The sequence below is a fragment of the Neovison vison genome, chromosome 9 (assembly GCF_020171115.1).
Source record: "Neovison vison isolate M4711 chromosome 9, ASM_NN_V1, whole genome shotgun sequence".
NCBI lineage: Eukaryota > Metazoa > Chordata > Mammalia > Carnivora > Mustelidae > Neogale > Neogale vison.
Window position 1 is genome coordinate 49,905,479 of NC_058099.1, and position 22,636 is coordinate 49,928,114.

At 43.7% G+C, this 22,636-nt stretch overlaps 1 protein-coding gene across 1 annotated transcript in view; it reads right to left on the reverse strand.

The window, feature by feature from the left end:
* The window catches only part of ADAMTSL1 (ADAMTS like 1), a 390,585-nt gene that overhangs the window by 110,452 nt on the left and 257,497 nt on the right, over window positions 1–22,636 (reverse strand). The window contains exons 19-20 of the mRNA XM_044265608.1: window positions 19,531–19,684; window positions 17,511–18,636 (exon numbers count right to left, since the gene is read on the reverse strand). Coding sequence (XP_044121543.1) covers window positions 17,511–18,636; window positions 19,531–19,684 — 1,280 coding nt within the window. The remainder of the gene's footprint in view (window positions 1–17,510; window positions 18,637–19,530; window positions 19,685–22,636) is intronic.

Here is a 22,636-nt window from a genome sequence, read left to right on the forward strand (position 1 = left end):
ACCATGTGGGATTTATTCTGGGGCTGCAAGTTTGGCTCAATATCTGCAAATCAATTAATGTGATACAACACATTAATGAAAGGACAAGAACCATATGATACTCTCAATAGATGCTAAAAAAAAAAAAAAACAACTGACAAAGCACAGCATCCTTTCTTGGTCAAAACTCTTCAAAGTGTAGGGGTAGAGGGTAAATACCTCAAATCATCAAAGCCATCTATGAAAAACCCACAGCAAATATCATTCTCAATGGGGAAGAACTGAGACCTTTTCCCCTAAGGTCAGGAACACAGCAGTGCTCTCCACTATCACCACTGCTATTCAACATAGTACTAGAAGTCCTAGCCTCAGCAATCAGACAACAAAAAGAAACAAAAGGCATCTGAATTGACAAAGAAGAAGTCAAACTCTCACTGTTTGTAGATGATATGATACCATACGTGGAAAATCCAAAAGACTCTATTCCAAAACTGCTAGATCTCAAACAGGAATTAAGTAAAGTGTCAGAATATAAAATCAATGTACAGAAATCAGTTGCATTTCTACACACCAACACGAAGACAGAAGAGAAATTAAGGAGTTGATCCCATTTACAATTGCACCCCAAACCATAAGATACCTAGGAATAAACCTAACAAAAGAGGCAAAGAATCTGTACTCAGAAAACTGTGAAGTACCCATGAAAGAAATTGAGGAAGACACAAAGAAATGGAAAAACATTCCATGCTCATGGATTGGAAGAACAAATATTGTGAAAATGTCTATGCTACCTACAGCAATCTACACGTGTGTTCAATGCAATCCCCATCAAAATACCACCAACTTTTTTCAGAGAAATAATCCCAAAATTTATATGGAATGAAAAATACCCTGAATAGCCAGAGGAATATTGAAAAAGAAAGCCAAAGTTGGTGGCATCACAATTCCAGACATCAAGCTCTATTACAAGCTGTAATCATCAAGACAGTATGGTCCTGGCACAAAAACAGACACATAGATCAATGGAACAAAATGGAGAGCACAGAAATAGACCCTCAACTCTATAGTCAACTAATCTTCAACAAAGCAGGAAAGAATGTCCAATGGAAAAAAGTCTCTTCAACAAATGGTGTTGAGAAAATTGGACAGCCACATGCAGAAGAATGAAACTGGACCATTTCCTTATACCACACACAAAAATAGACTCAAAATGGATGAAAGATGTCAATATGAGACAGGAGTCCATCAAAATCCTTTAGGAGAACACAGGCAGCAACCTCTTTGACCTCAGCCACAGCAACTTCTTCCTAGAAACATTGCCAAAGGCAAAGGAAGCAAGGGAAAAAATGAACTCTTGGGACCTCCTCAAGATCAAATGCTTTTGGGGCGCCTGGGTGGCTCAGTGGGTTGAGCCGCTGCCTTCGGCTCGGGTCATGATCTCGGGGTCCTGGGATCGAGTCCCGCATCGGGCTCTCTGCTCAGCGGGGAGCCTGCTTCCTCCTCTCTCTCTGCCTGCCTCTCTGCCTACTTGTGATCTCTCTCTGTCAAATAAATAAATAAAATCTTAAAAAAAAAAAAGATCAAATGCGTTTGCACAGTAAAAGAAACAGTAAACAAAACCAAAAGGCAACCAACAGAATGGGAGAAGATATTCTCAAATGACATATCAGATAAAGGACTAGTATCCAAAATCTATAAAGAACTTATCAAACTCAACATTCAAAAAACAAATAATCCAATCAAGAAATGGGCAGAAGACATGAACAGACATTTCCACAAAAAAGACATCCAAATGGCCAACAGACACATGAAAAAGTGCTCACCATCACTTGGCATCAGGGAAATACAAATCAAAACCACAGTGAGATACCACCTCACACTAGTCAGAATGGCTAAAACTAATAAGTCAGGAAATGACAGATGTTGGCAAGGATGTGGAGAAAGGGGAACCCTCCTACACTGTTGGTGGGAATGCAAGCTGGTGCAGCCACTTTAAAAAACAGTATGGGGCTTTCCCAAAAATTTGAAAATAGAGCTATCCTATGATGATCTAGCAATTGCACTACTGGGTATTAACCCTAAAGATACAAATGTAATGATCTGAAGGGGCACATGCACCTCAATGTTTATAGCAGCAATGTCCACAATAGCCAAACTGTGGAAAGAATCTAGATGTCCCTCAACAGATGAATGGATAAAGAAGATGTGGTATATACACACAATGGAATACTATGCAGCCATCAAATAAAATGAAATCTTCCCATTTGCGACGACATGGATGGAACTAGATGGTATCACGCTAAGCGAAATAAATCATCAGAGAAAGACAGTTCTCAATGATCTCTTTGATATGAGGAATTTGAGAGGCAGGGTGGAGAGTCGTTGGGGGGAAGGGAGGGAGAAAAGGAAACAAGATGGGACTGGGGAGGGAGATAAACCATAAGAGACTCTTAATCTCATGAAACAAATTGAGGGTTGCTGGAAGGTGAAGGGGGAGAAATAGGTGCCTGGGTTATGGACATTGGGGAGGGTATGTGCTATGGAGTGCTGTGAAATGTGTAAGCCTGATGATTCACAGACCTGTACCCCTGGGGCAAATAATATATTATCTGTTAATTTAAAAAAAGAAAGAAAGAAAAACAGTATGGACGATGGGTGCCTGGGTGGCTCAATCAGTTCAGTTTTCATCTCTTCGTTTCAGCTCAGGTCATGCTCTCAGGGACATGAGATCAAGCCCTGCATTGAACTCCACACTGGGTCTAGAGTCTGCTTATGATTCTCTCTTTCTCTGCCCCTACTTGTGCAGGGATTCTCTCTCTCTCTTTCTCTCTCTCTCAGAAACAAATAAAGAATGTAAACAAGTGCCTGATGTGGTCAGAGCTATGGAAGCACAGGTTGTTGCTGCTGTGATTGATATGACCGTCACCATCATCATTCACTCTTCATGTCTGAGCATATGTGTTCTGGATTTTGTGATGAATTCTTCCGACAAGGGTAAAGGACTGAGAAATGTGGAGCTTTCAAGGAATAAAACATCAGTCAGGCACATGAGGGAGGGACAAGGAGTTTTCTGTGTAAGCGAGCAAGGAATGAACTCTAGGACCTTGACCTTGGGGGTAGAACTGTGGATGGAAAAGAGGAACAGAGACTGAGGCCACATGGCACAAGGGTTGGCAAGCGGCTCAGTTCTACTCTTGACTCAGAAATTTCTAAGTACAGCTACACATTTTCGTAATTGCTTTAACACTACGAACCAGATACTGAAATCTTAGAACCCTTAAAAAAAAAAGTCAGAATCCTGCAATGCAAAAAAAAAAAAAAAAAGAAAAAGAAAAAAAGCATATAAGTAGAGAATAAAGGAATGAAAGTTAGAAAAAAGTGAGCTTACAAGCAAATAAGTGAAGTGAGAGGCAGCTGTGCAAAGAACATCAGCTCCAAATACCTAAGAGGAGATGCTGAGGGCTTTTACTTACTCTGAAATGCAAACTTTTTTGTTTCTCCTACCTGGGAATTTTTTAGATTAGGTTCATCAAATCTACCACAAAATAACAGTGGGGGCCGTTAATTAGACAAGGGTATAAGCTTTCCATAATTTTATTCTCACTGTCATGTGATTAGATTGATATTTTTATCCCTTTTGAGAGAGGAAGCAAAAGCTCAGAGAAGTAACTTGCTCAGCTAGTGCCTGGTGGAATCAGGAATGGGGAGTGACCTTTGACCTTTAAAAAAACGGACCATATGCAGGCATCCGCTGGGGCCTAATAGCAAGGCATGTGGTTTGGCTTCATTTTTGGTGGGGGGTAATTTGTGCCAAGGTTTGTAGTCACTCAGGGAAATGGACAATCACTAACAAGAATATTCTGGATTTTAAATAGCTTGAAGGCATGTGGTTTGGCCTCATTTTTGGTGGGGGGTAATTTATGCCAAAGTTTGTATTTACTCAGGGAAATGGATAATCACTAACAAGAATATTCTAGATTTTAAATAGCTTGAAGCTGCAGGAGGAAAAAAGAATGCTGTGAGAAGACCTCCACTGTGAGCAAGGATTTTTTTTTCCTGAAACCAAAAATTACAGTAGCCCAGAGACTTGCAAGGGAGAGTTTTGTTTTGGACAGATATTTTGGGGAACAGATTTGAAGTTCAAGAAGAGTTTCATGTCACCATTTGGCTAGGGTAACTTTTTATAACCTTGGCTGTTTTTAATGCAATTGCCAACCAAAAGTTATTTGATGCTGGAAGCTTCATGATTGCTCCAGGTGGAAGTATAGAAAATATTCTTGGAATGGGAGAGGCCACCTGACCACACATTCTTAACCCTGTCCTAATACTTTCTGCCAAACTCTTCAACTTCTGTCTCTTCAGCAACTCATGAAACCTTGAATTTGCTAATACATGTAATTTTAATTGCTAGCTGGGTAATTCATTTTGAACTATCAACCTCTGCATGAAATGATTCTGACTCGATTTCCAATTTACCTGGAAGGGGGCTCAAGCTTTGGTCAGCTGGTCCTGCTTTTGTCACTAGAGTTTTATTAGAGCACCATCATGCCCTGAAGTGCTTTCTGTGACCGCCTTTAGGCCATCATGGCGGAAATGATGGTAGAGATGGTCTGCAAATACCTAAAATGTTTATTGTTTGGCCCTTGACAAAAAAAAGTTTGCTGACCTGGACCTAGAACATGGAAGAATTTTCACTTCTGGTTTGTTTCAGTTCCTTATTTACATAACCGTTAACTTTATATAACTGTTAACCGTATAACTTTTTTCAGAACTCTGCCTTTTTCTAGGACCACTTTTCTAGGAATAAATGAACCAGGAAGGGGATCTTCCAAGAACCCCTAACCTTTCAAGGAATAGTCAGTGCTTCACTTGTGCCAATGTTATGCTCTCAGATGCTCTTGTGACCTTTATATTGACCTTCAGTACTCCCCCCCACCCCTCCCAAGGCCTAGGTATTTACTGAGATGGCCCCTTTTCCTCCAACTTTCTTCCAATTGTCAACTGGGAAAAGCATTTGTCATTCCCACTGCCATTACTTCTATGAAGGAAATAAGCCAAACCAAACTGAAACTGGTCTCTTCTCTCCCTATCTATCCTGCTTCCAGTTTTTATAGTCTCTGCAAACTTGGAGCCTGCATTTCATGTGCTTATGGCTTTTACATATAGCGTTATTCACAGCTGTGGTTCTGATCTTGACCCTGGAGGCATTTCCCATTTGATTCTCTCTTCCATTCTGAGACGTTTCCATCTGTAAATACTCTGTGTTGCCCACAAAGCCTTCCAAATACTCCTTAATTCATCTCCTATTCAACACCACTTTGGAAAGTTGTCCAGTGCTGTCCGGGAAGTAGAAGCATGCAGAGTATACAGATTTCTCTTTTCTACCAGACCAGAAACAATAGCAAAAAAGAAAATGGCAGAAGAATGTAAGAACCCTTTCCTGTTGCGTGGATTTAGGCTAATTCTCCATCACACTGTTTTCCTACCTGCCCTTCTAGCTCAACTCTTTGAACAACTGCATAGGTTGTTCCTAGGTTCTGCAAAATGAAAACAGAGCTCCTTGCTTGGTGATGTCCTGGAAGGTGTTGTGGTATAATGACCTCCTATCTATACGCCAATAATTATAGATACTGATGTACGAGTATCCATTGTGTGCCAGCCACATTACAGATATTATCTGTTTTTCACATTCTTGCTCTTCTGCAGAGCAGGTGTAATTGTTTGTAACTTAACTAATGAGCAAACCAAGGTTCAGAGGGGTTAAGGCAGTCTCACTTCAAAGGAAATGGCAGAACTGGAATTCCAGCCCAAGTTGCTCTGATTCTAGCTCTAGGTCCTTCTACAACTGTGGGCTGCCCTCTATGTTAACTGATGTGCCATCAGACTGCTCTTCCTAACCAATGGAGTCATCAGATATGTCCAGCACAAATCAGGCAGACATAGAAGGAAAAAAGGGACAGGCTTAAGGGTTAAAAGGCAGAAACTCCTTGGCATTAACTCTTTCCCTAGGATTCCATGTTGACTGACTGTTACCTGGGATCCACTTTTCACCCCTAAGAAAGAATCAGCATTTTCTGATACATATTCAAAGTATCCAGTTTTGTATGATTCTTCATGTTCACCTTCATTCCTTTGAAAAATCCCACAACCTTTAGGAAAGTCTTGTTTAAATGCGTGAAGCCTTTTATGAGCTGAGCTACGCATATTATGTCCACTGGCAGCTCAGTCTTGGGCCGAAGTGTTGAACAGTGAGCCAGAACTTCTCTGTCAGTGTGGGACTACGAGCAGGATTTAGGTTTTCTCAGAGAAAGGATCCCTCTTCAGTCAGCTTTTCTTCCCAATTTGGTCATCTGACTTCTGGTACCAATTTTAGAGAATCTGGATTTTCTTTTCTGCAAGGAAGTCAGTGGTGTCCTTATAAGTATTGCTTCTGGATTTGGGTTTGGACGTAGGAATACGGAGTGTATATCTGTCCATATTATGTGGGCCTCCCGACATAAGGCATGGGGAAGAGTTACTTGTGAGACTCGGGGGCCGATGTTACTCCCTATCTAAAGGCAAACTGGAGTTAGCGTCTGCCTGAATCACAGTTCAGTGTGGTGAAGTACAGGAGGGTCCAGTAAGTGTTCTGTGTTTCTGCAGAGTAGCTGAAAAGCAAGGAACCGTTTAGCATTGGCCTGCTTGTGGTCTAGGTCTCTAGGTCTCCAGATGCACACATGCACAAGCCATCAATGCTGTAAACATACCCAGAGATGCAAATGCATATGTCACAATTACAGTGTTTCCCAAGTAGCTGTTGTGTGTCTGGTACCAGGCATGTTTATAGCTGGAGATGTCCAGGTAAATGTAGAAGGAAAGGAAATAGAAGAAAGGCTTTCCCTAACACACATGTGCCAAATTAAAAAAAACGAAAGCCCCACAGATTGCAAGCCAGCTGGCTAAAAGACGGAATGTTAATTTATGCTAGATCTAGCCGACCCCAGTGGCTTCTTTTTAAAATAATGGCCAAGCCCTTGGATTAAACTAAGGTTAAAATCAACACAAAGAAATAGTCCCCGGGGCCAGACTTCCTTGGGTTCAAATCTCAGCTCCACTACATAGTAAGTGTGGGACTTGGGGCAAGTTAATCTAACATCTCTGTGCTTCAATTTCAACATCTGGAAGTTTGGGATAGTAACCTCAAAATGTTATTGTAAGAATAAACGAACACCTATAAAACACTGAGAACAGCACCTAGCTCAAAGCAATTGGTCTCTGATTGTCAATCATAACAATGATGATGATTTCCTCATTGGCCTGGATGTGATAGGAGGTAGGATGCTACAGGGTGTTTATTCTTGGTACTTATTCATTCTCCAGCAGGGCTTTTCAAACTGTAGTTGCATGCCACAGGACTCAGGGTTTCCTGATACTTCTATAATGGAGAAGACGTGGGCAGGGCAGAAATGTTTAGTTGGGAGTGGGTACCACTCTGGAACTCTGCCATATTTGCATATTAATACTGTTCAGATTATGCAAAACCATGTAGACTGCAGTCTCTGGTAATTAGGAAACCTCCCTGCTAATCACTAGTGTTCATTCCTTTATTCGTTCATCCATTAGTTTATTTCCTGTTGGATGTCTATTGTATTCTTGGAATTGTGGAGAAATTGACATACCTTCTTAAATATTTGCCCTTGAGGAAGAGTAACATAATTTAGAAGGTAATATAGAAAAACAAACAGCGAATTCTAACATGCAGTGGTAGGGTGGGCTGAGATAGAGTACAACATATAGGGTACTATATGGGTCATGGAGGGGGTCATCTTGAGTTCAAATTCCAGCTCTACTATGCCAGCGCAGCGCAATTGAGCCTTGGGGATATGCTTCTGATAAGGAAGGGTAGGATGAGGCAAATCTAAGACCCCAAGCAAATTCATAAACAGCAAGTAATTGTGTATTGCTGAAAGGCATCACTCACAGGGGTGAGGTGGGGTATGGTATGGTAAGAGATCAAACAAGTGAGAGAGATTAAAGGTGTTGCAAATCATGTGAAGACACTTGGAACTTATCCTCAAGTGAGGGCAAGCCATTAAAAGAATTTTAAGCATGGGAGCAGCATGGACACGTTTGCCAGAAAGATACTCTGGCAGTAGCATGTCAAATGATCGAGAGCAGGAGTCAGTAAATTTTTTCTCTAATGGGACAGATAGTAAATATTGTAGTCTTTAGAGGACCACCTATAGTATCTGTTGTCTATTCTATTTCTTGTTTCTTTTCAAAAACCCTTTAAAAAAATGTAAAAGCCACTCTTTTAATAACCCTTCAAATAACCTGGGTTCAAATCCCAGCTCTACCCCTTACCGAGTGTGAGAACTTCAGCAAGCAGACTCGACGGCTCTGGGCACAATTTCAACAGCTCTCTCAATAACCCTTTTAAAGTCGTTTTTAATAACACTTTAAAAAATGTAAAAGCTACTGGGTGTAATTTGCCAACCCCTGGTCTAGTGAAGGCAAATGCAGAGTTGGGGGCAGTTGAAATCATCTAGAATGGACAAGAGTAAACCAAAGTAAAGGCAGTGAGAACAGAGAAGGGAGGAATGAAGGAGCCATGGTAGAACAAGAACAGCCTAGAAATATTTAGGCTTTGGCAGTTGGGTAGGTGGAAGTACTCCCTCCTGAGATAGAGATTCAGGAGCTTAGTTTTCATTCTACAAAGCTGATCTCTTTGTGAGGTATCTGGTAGGGACATCCAGCAGGCAACTGTGCATAAGAGTCAGAAGAGAGACTCGGGCTAGTGTTGGACACATGAAAATCGTGGGCATCCAGGGGAAGTCTGGAACCTTGGGGACATTTACAGATTTACAGGAAGACTCCCAAGAAGTAGACAAGATGCAGGTAGGGGAAGAGAAAGGCACAAAGACTGAGAAAGAATAACCAGACACATAGGAAGCAAGTGCGTGTGGTTTCTGATGAAGCCAGCCTGTGTTTTTAGCAAGACGCGCTTAGCCTCTTGCTCAGAGCTCAGATTAGCTAAGAGATGTTTTCAGAGACCACTTTCTTCTTTTTGAACAAACAAACAACTTTTTTGCGGGGCGGGGGGGTGAAGCTCTTTCCGAGAAGTATATGTTGCATGCAGCCTGATAATATGAGGTAGACAGGAAACCATCAAAATCCTAGAGAACAGAGGCAGTAAACTCTTTGACATGGGCTGTAGCAACTTCTTACTGGATATGTATCCTGAGGCAGGGGCAACAAAAGGGAAAAGAAACTATGGGGACTTCATCAAAACAAAAAGTTTTTGCAATAGTGAAGGAAACAATCAATAGAACCAAAATGCAACCTATGGAATGGGAGAAGATATTTGCAAATGACATAGGAGATAAAGGATTAATATTCAAAATATATAAAGAACTTATAAAACTCAACACCCAATGGCTCAGTTAGGTAAGCATCTGGCCTTAGCTTAGGTCATGATCTCAGGGTCTTGGGATGAAGCACCGAGTGAGGCTCTGTGCTCAGGGCAGAGTCTGCTTGTCCCTCTGCCCCTTCCCCAGCTCATGCTCCCTGTCTCTCTCACATAAATAAAATCTTTAAAAAAACCACAACACCCCAAAGCCAAATAATCCAGTTAAAAAATGGGCAGAAGACATATATAGACATTTTTCAAAGAGGACAAACAGATGGCTAATAGACACGTGAAGAGATACTCAACAGCATTCCTCTCGGGGAAATACAAATCAAAACCATAATGAAGTATCACCTCATACAGTTAGAATGGCTAAAATGAACAACGTGGGAAATGGGTGTTGGCAAGGATGCAGGGAAAGGTGAGCCTTCTTACATTGCTGTTGATGGGAATGCAGACTGGTGCAGCCACTCTGAAAAACAGCATGGAGGTTCCTCAAGAAGTTAAAAATGGAACTACCCTAAGATCCAGCAACTATGGTATCCCAAAGGATACAAAAATTCTGATTTGAAGAAATACATGCACCCTGATATTTATAGCAGGATTATCAATAATAGCCCAATTATGGAAGGAGCCGAAATGTCCGTCGACTGATGAATGGATAAAGAAGATGTGGTGTGTACACAATGCATGTGTGTGTGTACACACACACACACACACACACAATGGAATATCACTCAGCCATAAAAAAGAATGGAAGCTTGCCATGGTGGATGGAGCTAGGGAATATTTTGCTAATGGAATGAGTCAGAGAAAGACAATTATCATATGATTTTGCTCATATGTGGAATTTAAGAAATGAAGCAAATGAACATGGGGGAAAAGAGGGGCAAGCAAAAAACAGACTCTCAACTATAGAGAAGAAACTGATGGTTATTTTAAGGCAGATGGTTAAGATGATAATGGGGCTTAAGGATGGCACTTCTGATGAGTGCTAGGGGATGTATGCAAATGATGAATCAATCACTCATTTTACACCTGAAACTAATATTACACTATACGTTAACTGCATTTTAAACAAAAATCTGGAGGAAAAAAATAAGGGAGTCACCCTATATTTAACTCTTTGAACTGCAAAAAGAAAAAAAAAAAGAATATGAAGTAGACAGAGAGATGCCAACTCAATAATAAACTGAGGGAATACTAGGTGGAACTTAAAAAAAATTCATAATAACTAACCCTGAAGGAGCACCTAAAGTAGCCTCCTATACGTGAAATACTTCTGGGTATAGGCTGGCTACTGTAGGGTTATCATATTAATGTTTTCAAACCATTCCAGCACTCCTAGTGCCTGAGACCCAGGAGATGAGACTCATACTTCCTTCCTGATGGACCTGGCCAGGCAGCACTATGGTGAAACTGGTCAATTGCAGGTCCACAGAGCTTAGGGGTCAGCAATGAAAGCAGAGAGAGAAGGATGCAGAGTCCTCTTGTTTTCTAAGTCAAGTGGCACTGCATCCTGGGAAAATCCATTTCTACGCACCCTCCATGCTGTGCTGGCAAGTCCGGTCCTTCTTTGTTCTCGGGCTGAACCAGGTGGCCACACTTAGTTATTTTCACCTCCAGCCAGTCCAGAATGTTCCCTGGACACTGGCAGATTTGAGTCTGTTAACTTCCATTGTGTCTGCTCCCTCCACACACAAGCACTTTGTGGGTTGGCCTCAACTCCAAGGCCTGGTGTGAACTCCAACTCACCAAGGTGCAAATGTGTGTGCTGGTGAAAGTCTGCGAGGGAAGGTGGGGCGGGGAGGGGTGGGGGGAAAGGGAAGGTGTCCGGAATCCCTAAGTGTCACTTCAGTGCGAATTCTGTCTCCTGCCACCAGATCTTTTACCAGAACTAATAGCAAGGGCATCATTCTACTCTGAGCTTTTCCTTCCTCCCCCATTCCTCTCAACGTGTTTCTTAATGGTTGTCCTCGAACCTTTGTTCTTAGAGTCATTTGTGGTGCTTGTAAAGGGTGCATTACGGGGCTCTGCTCTACAGAGGGTTTCTGGGGTAGGGGAGAATGTGGAAATCTGCATTTCTAACGAGCTTCTGGTAATCAATATGCACACTGAACTTGGGAACTCCTCCTTGACTCACTTTTAAATGTTTAGAAGTTCTAAGGGAAGTATTCTTTCCACTGGAGTTGAAGAAAACCTCTAGGGTGTGGTGCATAAACAATGAATCTTGGAACACTGAAAAAATAAAACAAAAACAAACAAACAAACAAACAAACCCTCAGGGCCCAAGTTATTTTTTTCCATGCCAGCCCTTCAGTGTTTCCTAGCTTCTGGAGAGCAGTGACTTTTATTTCTTTTCTGCCTGGTGCCCACTACTGTATCTAACACCAACCACATGTTTGTGAAGTTGAAGGAATGATTGCAAAGGACACCTTACTAGACTCCCCCGCTTCCATTCCTGTTCCTCTATGATCCACTGGCCACAAAGTAGCCAGTGTGTCTCTGAAAATGGAAATTAGATCATTTTGCTTCCCTCAGATCTTCCCAAGTCTCCCTGGGATACTCAGACTAAAAGCTAGATTCCTTCTCTTGGTCTCAGCTTAAGCTCATGGCCTCATGCCACATCCCCTCTCACTCCGGCCTACCACGGTCCAGCCAAATGAACTTCCTTCGGGGTTCCTTCAACACTCATTTCACTTTGGGGTTTTTATGCTGCTCTTGCCTTGTCCAGGGGTGCTCTTCCTCCCGATGTCATATGGCTAGACACGTCATCATTCAGTCTTGGCTTACAGGTAACCTCTGCAGGATATGCATCTAAGGTAGTCACCAAATCACTCCTTATCAACCCTATTTAAGTGTTCTGCCCAACACTTATCACCTCCAACACCTGTGTACTTTTCTGTATTCATTGTCTTCCTTCTTTCCTTCCTTCCTCCCTTTCTTCCTTTCCTTCTTTCCTCCCTCCCTTCCTCCTTCCCTCCCTCCATCCCTTTCTTCCACCTGTTTGGTGCCAGGCACTATTCTCAGCACTGGGGATACAGCAGTAAATATAGTCTCTACCCTTATGGACAGGCAATCAACAAATACATATCAGACGGTGGCAAAATTCTGTGAATAAAACAGAGTTAAACAGGATAATGAGAACTGCTCTTTTAGATCAAGGAAAACCTTTCTTGTGGCAGAAATTTGAGCAGAAATCTAAATGGATCTAAACTGCAGGGAAACACAGACTTTTCATTTGCAATATTCCCGGTGACTAGAGGTGTGTGTGTGTGTGTGTGTGTGTGTGTGTGTGTATGTGATATAATACATACGTCGATAAATTCTTATGGGTTGAATAAATATCCTTACTCATCTTTTAGTACTTATACACTGCATTAACTTCTCTGGCTTGCAAATGAAACTGAGTTTCAAATGAGACTGACAGGGAATGAGCCTTCTTTTCCTCCATCCCCAGTATCTAATATAGGGTCTGGCTCTGAGGATGCATGGGAATGTTTGTGAAGTAAAGGAGAAGCGGCGATTATGGTGAACTAGTTTGTTCTAATACATTCAGAAACATCCAGTAAACTATTGCTTGAGAAGTTGGCATAGGCTTCTAAGAATCATGTGAATTCATTTCAACTAGTAAATTATATATATATGATGAGATACAGTAGTAACCGACTTGATAACGATTCTTTCATAGAAGCAATTACTTGCAGATAAAACTTTGGCATATTTCAAAGCCAAAGGAGGAATAGACTTCTCCTCTGTTACTGTTTTCCTCTCTCGGACCTATCTTTCTGGCTCAGGCTACAAAGAACACACTTGAATATGCTGCAAAGTCCCACACACCAATAGCCAGCTGAATCTTGCAGATTCTTTCAGAAAGATGGATTTGGTACTAAAGCAAAACCAGACTAACTGAACTAGAACACCAGGCATTTCAGCACGTCTCTGTGTGAAAATAAATGAGCATTTCTGAACTGCTCCCGGACACAGGGATGATGACAAGCAATGAAACCCAACACAGAAGGGTCACCAACAGCCCATAGCAAAGCGGTCCCAATGGCAGCTCTGTTCCTCTTACCTGCTCTGTGGAGATATATTCACTTTCTTTTCTCAAAGAGGACTTGGAAAACCCTATTGAAAATGAAATGCCAGTCCTATTTCTTTTTGGACAGCTAAGTTAAATGGAGAAATTATGAGTTGGAGATCAGTATCCAAAAGCTCTTATTTTTCCTTACTGTGTGCCATTGACTTGCACAGGAAAGCTGTGTCAAGGTGAGATCGAGAAAAATCTTGAGAGTGGCCAAAACTGTAAAACTGTTTGCCCGTGCCCCTCAAATGCTCTCCCTCTTAGTGCTACTCCTCACCCACACTCCTACTAACGTCCTGGTGACCAAAGGGCCAGGATTAGCCTTCCGCTGTCCTAGTCTAGCACCTTCAGTATCTTTAAAAGTACTTGGCTGCCATGTATCTTTTTTCTAGCAAGATTCCATGGAACCCTCTTCATCTTAAAGACATTAGGGCTAGACCCTCAGCACCCAAGGAGATGAAACCTAAAAGGTGAAAGTAATATTTCCTAAGTGGTATTTCAAGAACTCTTGGTATCCCTGAAATAGTGAGAGCAAAAAATTGTTCATTGATCAAAGAACTGCTTGGAAAATAATGCATCCTCTATTGTTCACTTGGAAAGTCACAACACATGTTGGAATGCTTAAAGGAGTTTAAAAATATGGAAAAAACCCAAATAATTTTCAATTGGGGGAGAGTTAAATGCACTCAGAAACAGTAATCAGCCATTAAAAATGGTGAAGCAGATCTCTACATGCTATAATGCAATGTCTCCTAGACCTATTGTTGAGTAGAATCCACGTGAAATTTCTAAACATGAGTCATATCCCATTACAAAACTGAATAATATGTGTGTATATGTGTTTTATATATAATACAATAGAATATATAAAAATTCCAGAAGGATGTATACCAAATTATTAAGAGAGGCAGACTCTGGGGAATAGATGTGGGAGGATGAGGGAGACTTGCGTTTGTCCTTTATAGATTTAGGTATTATTTGAATTGTTTTATGGTCTCTTTATTGCTTTTATAATAAAAAAGAGAAAAAATATCAAGCACTATATTAAAAAAATACAAGTGAAATCCAGCAGTAAATACATCTGTTCAGCTTTAAGTGAACACGTCCCTAACTCATGCGATCCGTGAACCCCCGTTTTGTGGAGCACTGAGAAAGAGATTGTGCAACAATTGGAAGTTATTGGCCTCAAGGCTCTCCTCACTCCCCAGCAGCATACGGGTTTTTTTCTTCTTCTCTGGTCTTTTGTAAAGGAGTGAAGGAGGTAGAAGGGACCTTAGAGGCGAATTGGAACAACCCCCAACCACCTGCTTTTTAAGATGAAGGGACTAAGACCATACAAAGTATAGGGTTTCAGCAAGATCAGCCTGAAGCCCTCAGTCCTCATCTGACTCTGTCTGCGTTCTATCTTTAGTCACCAGGGGACCCAGATGGGCTGGGACCCTTGGACTTCATACAAAGTATCTCCAGCACTCAAGGAAATGGTCAGGACCTCTGAGTAAGCCACAGACTCAAATGTTCTCCCTGAAGTTCCAGGTACGGCAGAGTCCTGGTGACCCCTACCCCCCTTCCCAACAGCCTGCCTTGTCCACAGCTTTTAGGAGGAAGGAAGTGACCCTGGAAATAGCTGGTAAACACTAGCAACTTGGCATCCCTAGTGAAGTACAGATGTATGGAAGCATGAACTCACCCATTCACTCAAACAGCATGGGCTTCAGGCGGGCAGAACTGGGTTTTAATCTGCCCTCTTGATTCTGCCCGTTGCCAGCTAGCTAACATCATCAAGCTCCTAAACTACTTTGGGTCATGGTTTTCTATCTCTGAAATAGAGATAAGAGCTCCTGTGTTGCCCCCTGTGGTGGTCATTGACCAAGATGGTGGCTATGAAAAAGTTGCTAGTGCGAAGCTCTGGGTCTGTTGCTAGTCAAGAAATGCTAATTTCCATCTTCTCCTGTGCATAACCAACTGTTTCTCCCTCAACCCCAGGAGTGCAATCCTGGGCACAAGGCCAAGGAAATATGAATAAATGGTTCCTACACTTGAGAAGCTGACTGGCTGATGGAGATGACGACATGATTTTGTCAGAGTAGGTATGACAGGTGCATTAGCAGAGGTCCAGTGGGCCCCCCACTCAAGCACAAAGGCACCACTCTTAGCCTGCCCCCAACATCCTCTGGCGCTACCTCTCATTGACTCAGTGACCTAAGGGGATTTACTCCAACCTCAGCTTGACCCCAAAATGTGTTGGAAAGATTTCTAGAAAGGCCTGCGGGAATCCTAGCAATTAAGCTGATCAAGCTTAAGTACAAGCTGGGGAGGACTAAGGAGCCCACAAGAGGAGAAGATCTCAAGGTGTGCGTTCAAACCACCTGGCACATGAATCCTGCATTCAGACCTTATCTCCAGAGCTTCTGTAGGTCCCACATCTGTGCCTCAACTTCCTCATCATAAATACCACAGTATTTACCCCATAAGGTTATTTTTGAAGATTAAATAAGATAATGCCCTTAAAGCACTGATCATAGTGTCTGACACAAAGTAAGAGGACACAGGAAAAATACTTAGTATCATCGGTATTAAAGTTATTTGGTCTATAAGTATTAAGGCTGAAAGGCAACATTACTGACATTTCAAAAGTCACCAAAGATGTGGACGGGCTTGACAAAATTACGTTTGTTCACTGGGTCTCAGAAGAGTCCACAAAAATGTGTACTCTTTGGACTCAAACTTGATATTGAATCCTTGGTCTGACTCTTGCTAAGGTATGATCTTCTTGGGTGAGCTGCTAAACCTTGCTTTTCTGTGTGACCCTGGGGGACAAGGTCAATCTTGGAGACTGACTGTTAGAATAACAAGTGCACTTACATAGAAAAAACCCAGCAAACTGCCTGGCACGATACATACAGGCATCTTTCTTTCCTTACCCCAAACCAGCAAACTAGGGACAAAGACAGCCAAAGAACAGTATTTAGGGTTACGTTTAATGAAAAGAGCATTCTCCATGGATTCCAAGCAGATAACAACTTAAAATGAGGACCCTGGACCAGAGGATCTGAAGGAGCCCTCTCTCACTCAGAGTGTAAGATTCTTCTACTGACGGCCCATCGTATGTGCGTCACCTGCCCTGGCTCTGTCAGCTAACAGATAAGATCTTCAGCAAGTCCCCAGGCTTTGTTTTCTCTTCTGTGAAGTGCAGCTAAAGACTATACCTGCTTCTTGGGGCTGCTGTGAGAATTTGGTGAAATAAACACAGAAAGACCACATTTGCCTGGTGGACAGTCATGACTCAATTAATGCTAGCGATCACTGTCATCAGGGCCACTGTAAAGACTAAAAGAGAATGGATGCGGGAATTATGCACAGTTCCTGGCACACAGTGTTCAAAAATATTATCATTATAACTTCTACTACTGCCATTGACTTTACATTACAAATGGCTGTGGCCCAAGGAAACCAGGAAGTAATACGTGCTGTCATCTGCATAATGACACACCCGCACAGAGACACCATGAGATATTAGGATCATTAATCACAGGTCTGACCGGGAATAAAAGCTTTCTGGAACAAACAGCTTTGTCCGGCCCAGACAGAGGATGGGCTCACCCACGGAGAGCAGCAGGTGCCGGCTGTCCTCTCTCCCTAGCCCTGGGGGACCACACACGGAGACAGTATCCTGATGTATAAGTTTTCCATTGGTCCAGCTCACAGAGTGGTAACATAATAGTGCTTTGGCCTGGAGTGATAGCTTTCTGCCAAAAGTCAAAGCTATCTGGAGAGTATCTCATTAATCTCTGGGACTCTATGGGGATGGGGGTGGCATTGTGGCTATTACCTTATAAAGAGGACAGCATAGTGTTTAGAGAAATTAAATACCTTCCGCTCCAGCAGTCCTATTGGTACTAAAAGAGGACTTGAAACCCAGGATGCCATCCCTGAGGCCCAGGGCCCTCAGACCTACCCTTGGAACCACCTCGGAGGAAGAGTGAATCAAGCACCAATGAGATGCAGCTCCTTACCAAACCCCCCACCCCCAAACACACACCGGGTTGCTGCAAGGCTCACCTGTCACTGAATTGCACCTCTTCTCCATTCCTGGCCCAGCTGATGGTAGGCCTCGGGTTGCCTATGGCCTCACAGTGCAAAAGCACGCTCAGCGTCCCGCTGGCCAGGGCCACAGTCTGCCCGAGGTGGGTGACCACCTCGGAGGCCGAGAGCTGCTGGGCAGCTGAGATCTTCCGCAAGATGGTGGGCTTGCGGTGGGGCCGGCGAGAGCCACCCGCAGCCTCCCCGGCGGCCGAGGTCCGGAGCGAGCTGCTGAAGCCAGACACGTGCTTATGAGGGGAGATGGCCACGGGGGGCATCCGCCGCTCCGAAGGCTTGAGCAGCACGTCCTGGTGCTCCATGTGGCTGCGGAAGATCTCCTGGGCCAGCTGGGCCACCAGGTGCTTGCTGTAGACGTCTCGAAGCTCCTCCGGCTGCTGGGAGAGGTTCTTGAGGATGTCGTCCAGGCGCCTCTGCTCGGCCACCATGGTGAAGGGCAGGTGCCAGAGGGCCTGCTCCGCGTTCTGGTCCTCCTCGGAGGACGTGTTCCTTTCCGTGGAGTCCTGCACCTCCCACGAGGAGAGGAGCTCCCCGGGCCAGCCCCCCTGCTCCAGCAGCCGGGAGACAAGGTCGTCGTAGCGGCTCCCCAGGTCGCCGGCGGGGCCCCGCTTCTCGGCCTTGCTGCCGTTAGGGAAGATGCCGTTCTGGTGTTTGTGGGTCTGCAGGGCCTCCTTCGGGCCTGCCTTCCTCGCTGCGAGGGCCTCCTCCTCGCTCCGCAGGCTCAGCGGCCGGGCCACCAGCTTCCGGTTGCCTCCGAGGAGCTTAATGACAAACTGCTCGCGGGCCGGTCCCGCAGAGCAGGTGTAGATGCCCGCATCCGAGGGCTTGAGGCGGTGGATCTTCAGGTAGCCGAAGGGGGCCACAGTGACATGTGCCGAGCTGATGAGGTGCTGGCCGTCCTTCTCCCATGTGATCAGGGGCTTTCTGAAGCGCCGCGTGGGGCAGCGCAGCACCACTGCCGTCTTGGGGAGCAGGTAGGCGAACCCCCCCACGACAAAGTGCAGCTTCCTCTGTCGCCGGGTCTGGATGTAGATCTTCCTGGCGGCCGCAATGTGAGGACTGTGCTTGGTGGATGGCCGCCCCGGCCCTGCAGCAAAGGGGATGGAAGGAAAGCCAGACAGCCGGAGAAAGAGAAGGGACGGCAGAGGACAACGAGGGTGAACACAGGGGACAAGAGAGGGGGAACGGAGAGGGCGAAGACAGAGAGAGAGGAAGAAGCAGCTTGAGTTTATTCTGGCGGGGGCTTTCATTTACTGCCATATGGCTTTCCCGGGAGGAAGTGGCTACCAGCTGAGGCCCATCAAAGCTCAGCAAAGCAATACTCCAACTAATACAGTGCAGTGGGGTAACCTGCCATGGCCCTGCTGGGGCTTTCTACCCCTAGAAGCTGAGATGCAGGTTCTAGATGGGGGTGGGGAGGATGTCAGGGGAAAGGCAGTTCCTCCCATTACAAGGATTGAAAAAAAAAAGAAAAAGAAAAAGCAAGCAAGCAAGCATCATAAAAAGAGGCAGAGGACAAAGGGAAGGAGAATCTCTCCCTTTCTACCTTTCACCTGTGGGTTCTACAGAGCACCAGGGCCCTAGTGCTGGGGGAGGGGAGCCCAGAGGTGTTACAACTCTGGGGATTAATATTAAACAGAACAAATCTGTTTAGAGCATTTTAAAAACCCCAGAGTGGACAACACTAGGCTTCATTAGTAATATGCTGACTCCAGCTTCCAGATCTCTCTATGCCAGCAAGTGAACTTTGCTCTACCCCCTGCAAACTGTTTTTCCAGCCGAGAAGAGAATTCGGCCTGGCCACGTGTAATTAAGATTCCTTTTCCATCTCCAGCTGAGCTCACCAGCCTGCTGCCCTCCTTGGGCTCTCCTGCCTGATGATCTCGCACCGGTCTGGGGTTTCGGGAAGGCTACTGCGTGGCCACAATTGCTTCTGGGTGGGTCTGGTCTGCCCCATTCCCCAGAGCTCTGACATACTCACGTGCACAGGTGGCCAGCATGCAGGGCCTGATGGCTGAAGAGAAGGGCAGGGGAGGGCACAGGGAGGAATTGACGATAGTCGAAAGCCCGGTTTTCAGCATCTTCCGGCAAACGGCGCTTCGAGTCTGCGTGCCTTCGCCACAGCTCGTGGAACACTGGGGAGGAAAGAAGGACCACCTGCATGTAAATGCGGGGAACTGGAGGCTACTGGGTTTTGGTATGGACTCCCAAACTCACCAGAATGTGAGAAAAGTTGCCTGGAAAATCAACAGTCACTATTAATTATGTAGCATGGTGGGAAGACCCAAACGTCCATATTGTAAACACATTCTAAGATTTTCCTACTCCAAAGTTTCCTGTAGAAACTCTGTTTTTTTATTTACGTGGCCTGGGCTTTAGAGTTACAGAGTCATAGAGTCTGTTGCAATCCCAGTTTAGTAATTTACCAGTTGGCAACTCAGAGTCTGTTTCCACTTCTTACACTAAGCTTGCAAGGTTGGGAATTAAATGAGATAATATATTTGAAACTTCACCCACAGCGGTGACCCTGGTGAATTTTTTCCTCTTTCCTTCACAAATGTAATACTTTAATGTCAAGCATCAGATAACTGTTCTACATTTACTTTGTCTGAGGTAGGGTGCTAGATACTATGGAGAAAAATTGTGCAAGGTGGTCTGTAACCTCAAGGAGCTGTCATCTCATAATGAGTGGGGAGTGGGGGAGAATATCCAAATGCATTGTTAAACAGGGGAAATCATGTTCTCTTGCTGGGAAGTTGTTAACATCTTGCAGCCAAGAAACGGACAGTAAAGACACAGAATTTCCCTGGCCTTCTTTTCTTAAGTACCGCATGAGGGAGAGAGAAATCAAAACTACAAGATACCACTTCATATTCCCTGGAATGGCCATAATAAAAAGAGACAGACAGTAACAAATGTTATTATAAATGTAAATGTGAGAAATTAGAAGCTTCCTATATTGCTGGTGGCAACATAAAATAGTATAGCCCTCTTGGAAACAGCCTGATAGTTTCTTACAAACATAAACATGAATTTACCCCACGACCGAGCAATTTCACTTGCAGGGTATCTCCTGGAGAGAAGTGCAAACATCCATCCAAAAACTGTATGCGAATGTTCAACAGAGACAAAAAAGTGGGAACCACTCAAATGTCTGCTGACTGGTGAATGGATAAACAAAAATATGGTCTATCTATATATGGGAATGTTATTCTACCATAAAAGCAATGTTGTTCTTCTGGATATGTGGTAAACAGATAAACCTTGAAATCATCATGTGAAGTGGAGTTTAATAGTATGTTATTTACACCTCAATAACGTGGTTCAAAAAATTAGATAGTAATACAAAAGTCTAGTAGAAATATAAAAGTATAAGACGAGTATTACAAGATTCATCCTAATGATGGTTGTATGCTGATGGTGCTCTAGTGATTTCCTGACCTAGGTTTTGAAGATGGGTAGTCTGCATGTGTGGAGAAACTGGGGATAATCATGGGAGGCAGGGGAATAGCCAGAATGAAGTTCGAAGGGTTCAGTGCAAAAATCCAAGGCAGGCTTGGGGTGGGGGGCAGAGCTAAACCAGTTGGACTGAAGAGAGGGAACAATTCGAGAGTGTCAGGAGCTCATGAAGTAGTTTGGGGCCAGACGTTGGAGACTTTTAATTTTCAGACAGGAGGCTTGGAATTGGTCCACAAGGCAGTGAGGAGCCATTGGAGGAAGGAGTGAAATGATGAAAGAGGTGTTTTGAGAAGGTTAATCTGGCAACGGTGTCCGGGAGAGAAGGGAGTAGGAGATGTATGGTAGGCGGGGATGTCAGTTAAGGAGGCTGCCACGGTAGTCCAGGCTCAAGATGATAAAGACCTGAACTGGGGTCATGGCAGGGTGCCACGTTAACTTGAAAAATGACACTAAAACCAAAAAATACTACATTTTCAAGTTTTATATGCTAACCCACTGACATGAACTAAGCTCTGATACACAGCACCCCGGAAGATATTTTAGATGCAAAAAATGGAGGTAAGAAACCCATTGCTTTTGTTTCCTAATGATTGTGGGTTCCAGATTCCACCCACCCCTTATTTGATTGTAAATGCCAGTACCAAATCCCAGGATCAGGTGGGATGGAGGATAAGAGCCATGAAAATTAAAAAGCGTCGGGGCATCTGGGTGGCTCAGTTATTAGGTGTCTGCCTTTGGCTCAGGTCATGATCCCAAGGTCCTGGGATGGAGTGCTGCTTCGGGCTCCCTGCTAAGCAGGTAGCCTGCTTCTCCATCTCCTACTCTCCCTGCTTGTGTTCCCTCTCCTGCTGTCTCTCTGTCAAATAATAAATAAAATCTTAAAAAAAAAAAAAAAGCATGGTAAGTTCAGTATTACCAACCAGAAAAATAGACAATGTGTCTCAAGATCAGTTTATGATTTTGGTCACGTCTAGTTCTTTCTTGAGGCTTGATTTCCATATCTCTAAAATAAAACTAAGTAGAAGTAGGGATTTTTAAACCCTGTTCTGTGTTGAGGAAATGATTCAGGGACTTTTCAGTTGATCTGGAGATCAAACCTTTGGAGATCCAGGATCCTAACCCACACTTCAACCAAAGCAGCTCCGATTTTATCTGTTTTAGATTCTTGGCTTCATAGAAACATTTCATTTGAAAAAAGCATCTGGTGGCTTTAATTCTTAAAAGAACAACCAGGCTATAGAATCTTCTAAGTTCCTTCTATCTCTAAAACTGACTACTCTGATGTTAATTTCTTTTATATTTTTTGGGAGAAATGACTTTCATAAAAGTATGATTTAAAAATATGTAATAGTCAACTATTTCAAAAGATGCAAGGAATTCTTTTAAAGAAGTAAGAACTTTAGTCTCAGAATAGAATCTGAAAGTAATTTTATTTGAAGTGTCTAAAATTTTGGCTTAATTCTGTCTCTGGGGGATTCTGTGCAGTAACTGTAAGATTGAGCCCAGATAGCTGAGGATGAAAAATACCCATAGATCATCCAGGTCTTCCTTTATCCAAGGGGAGCCTTGGGAGTGGGGGATGTGGAATGTGTGTTTCATCTCAGTGAGAGGGGCCAAGGCAAGGGCTG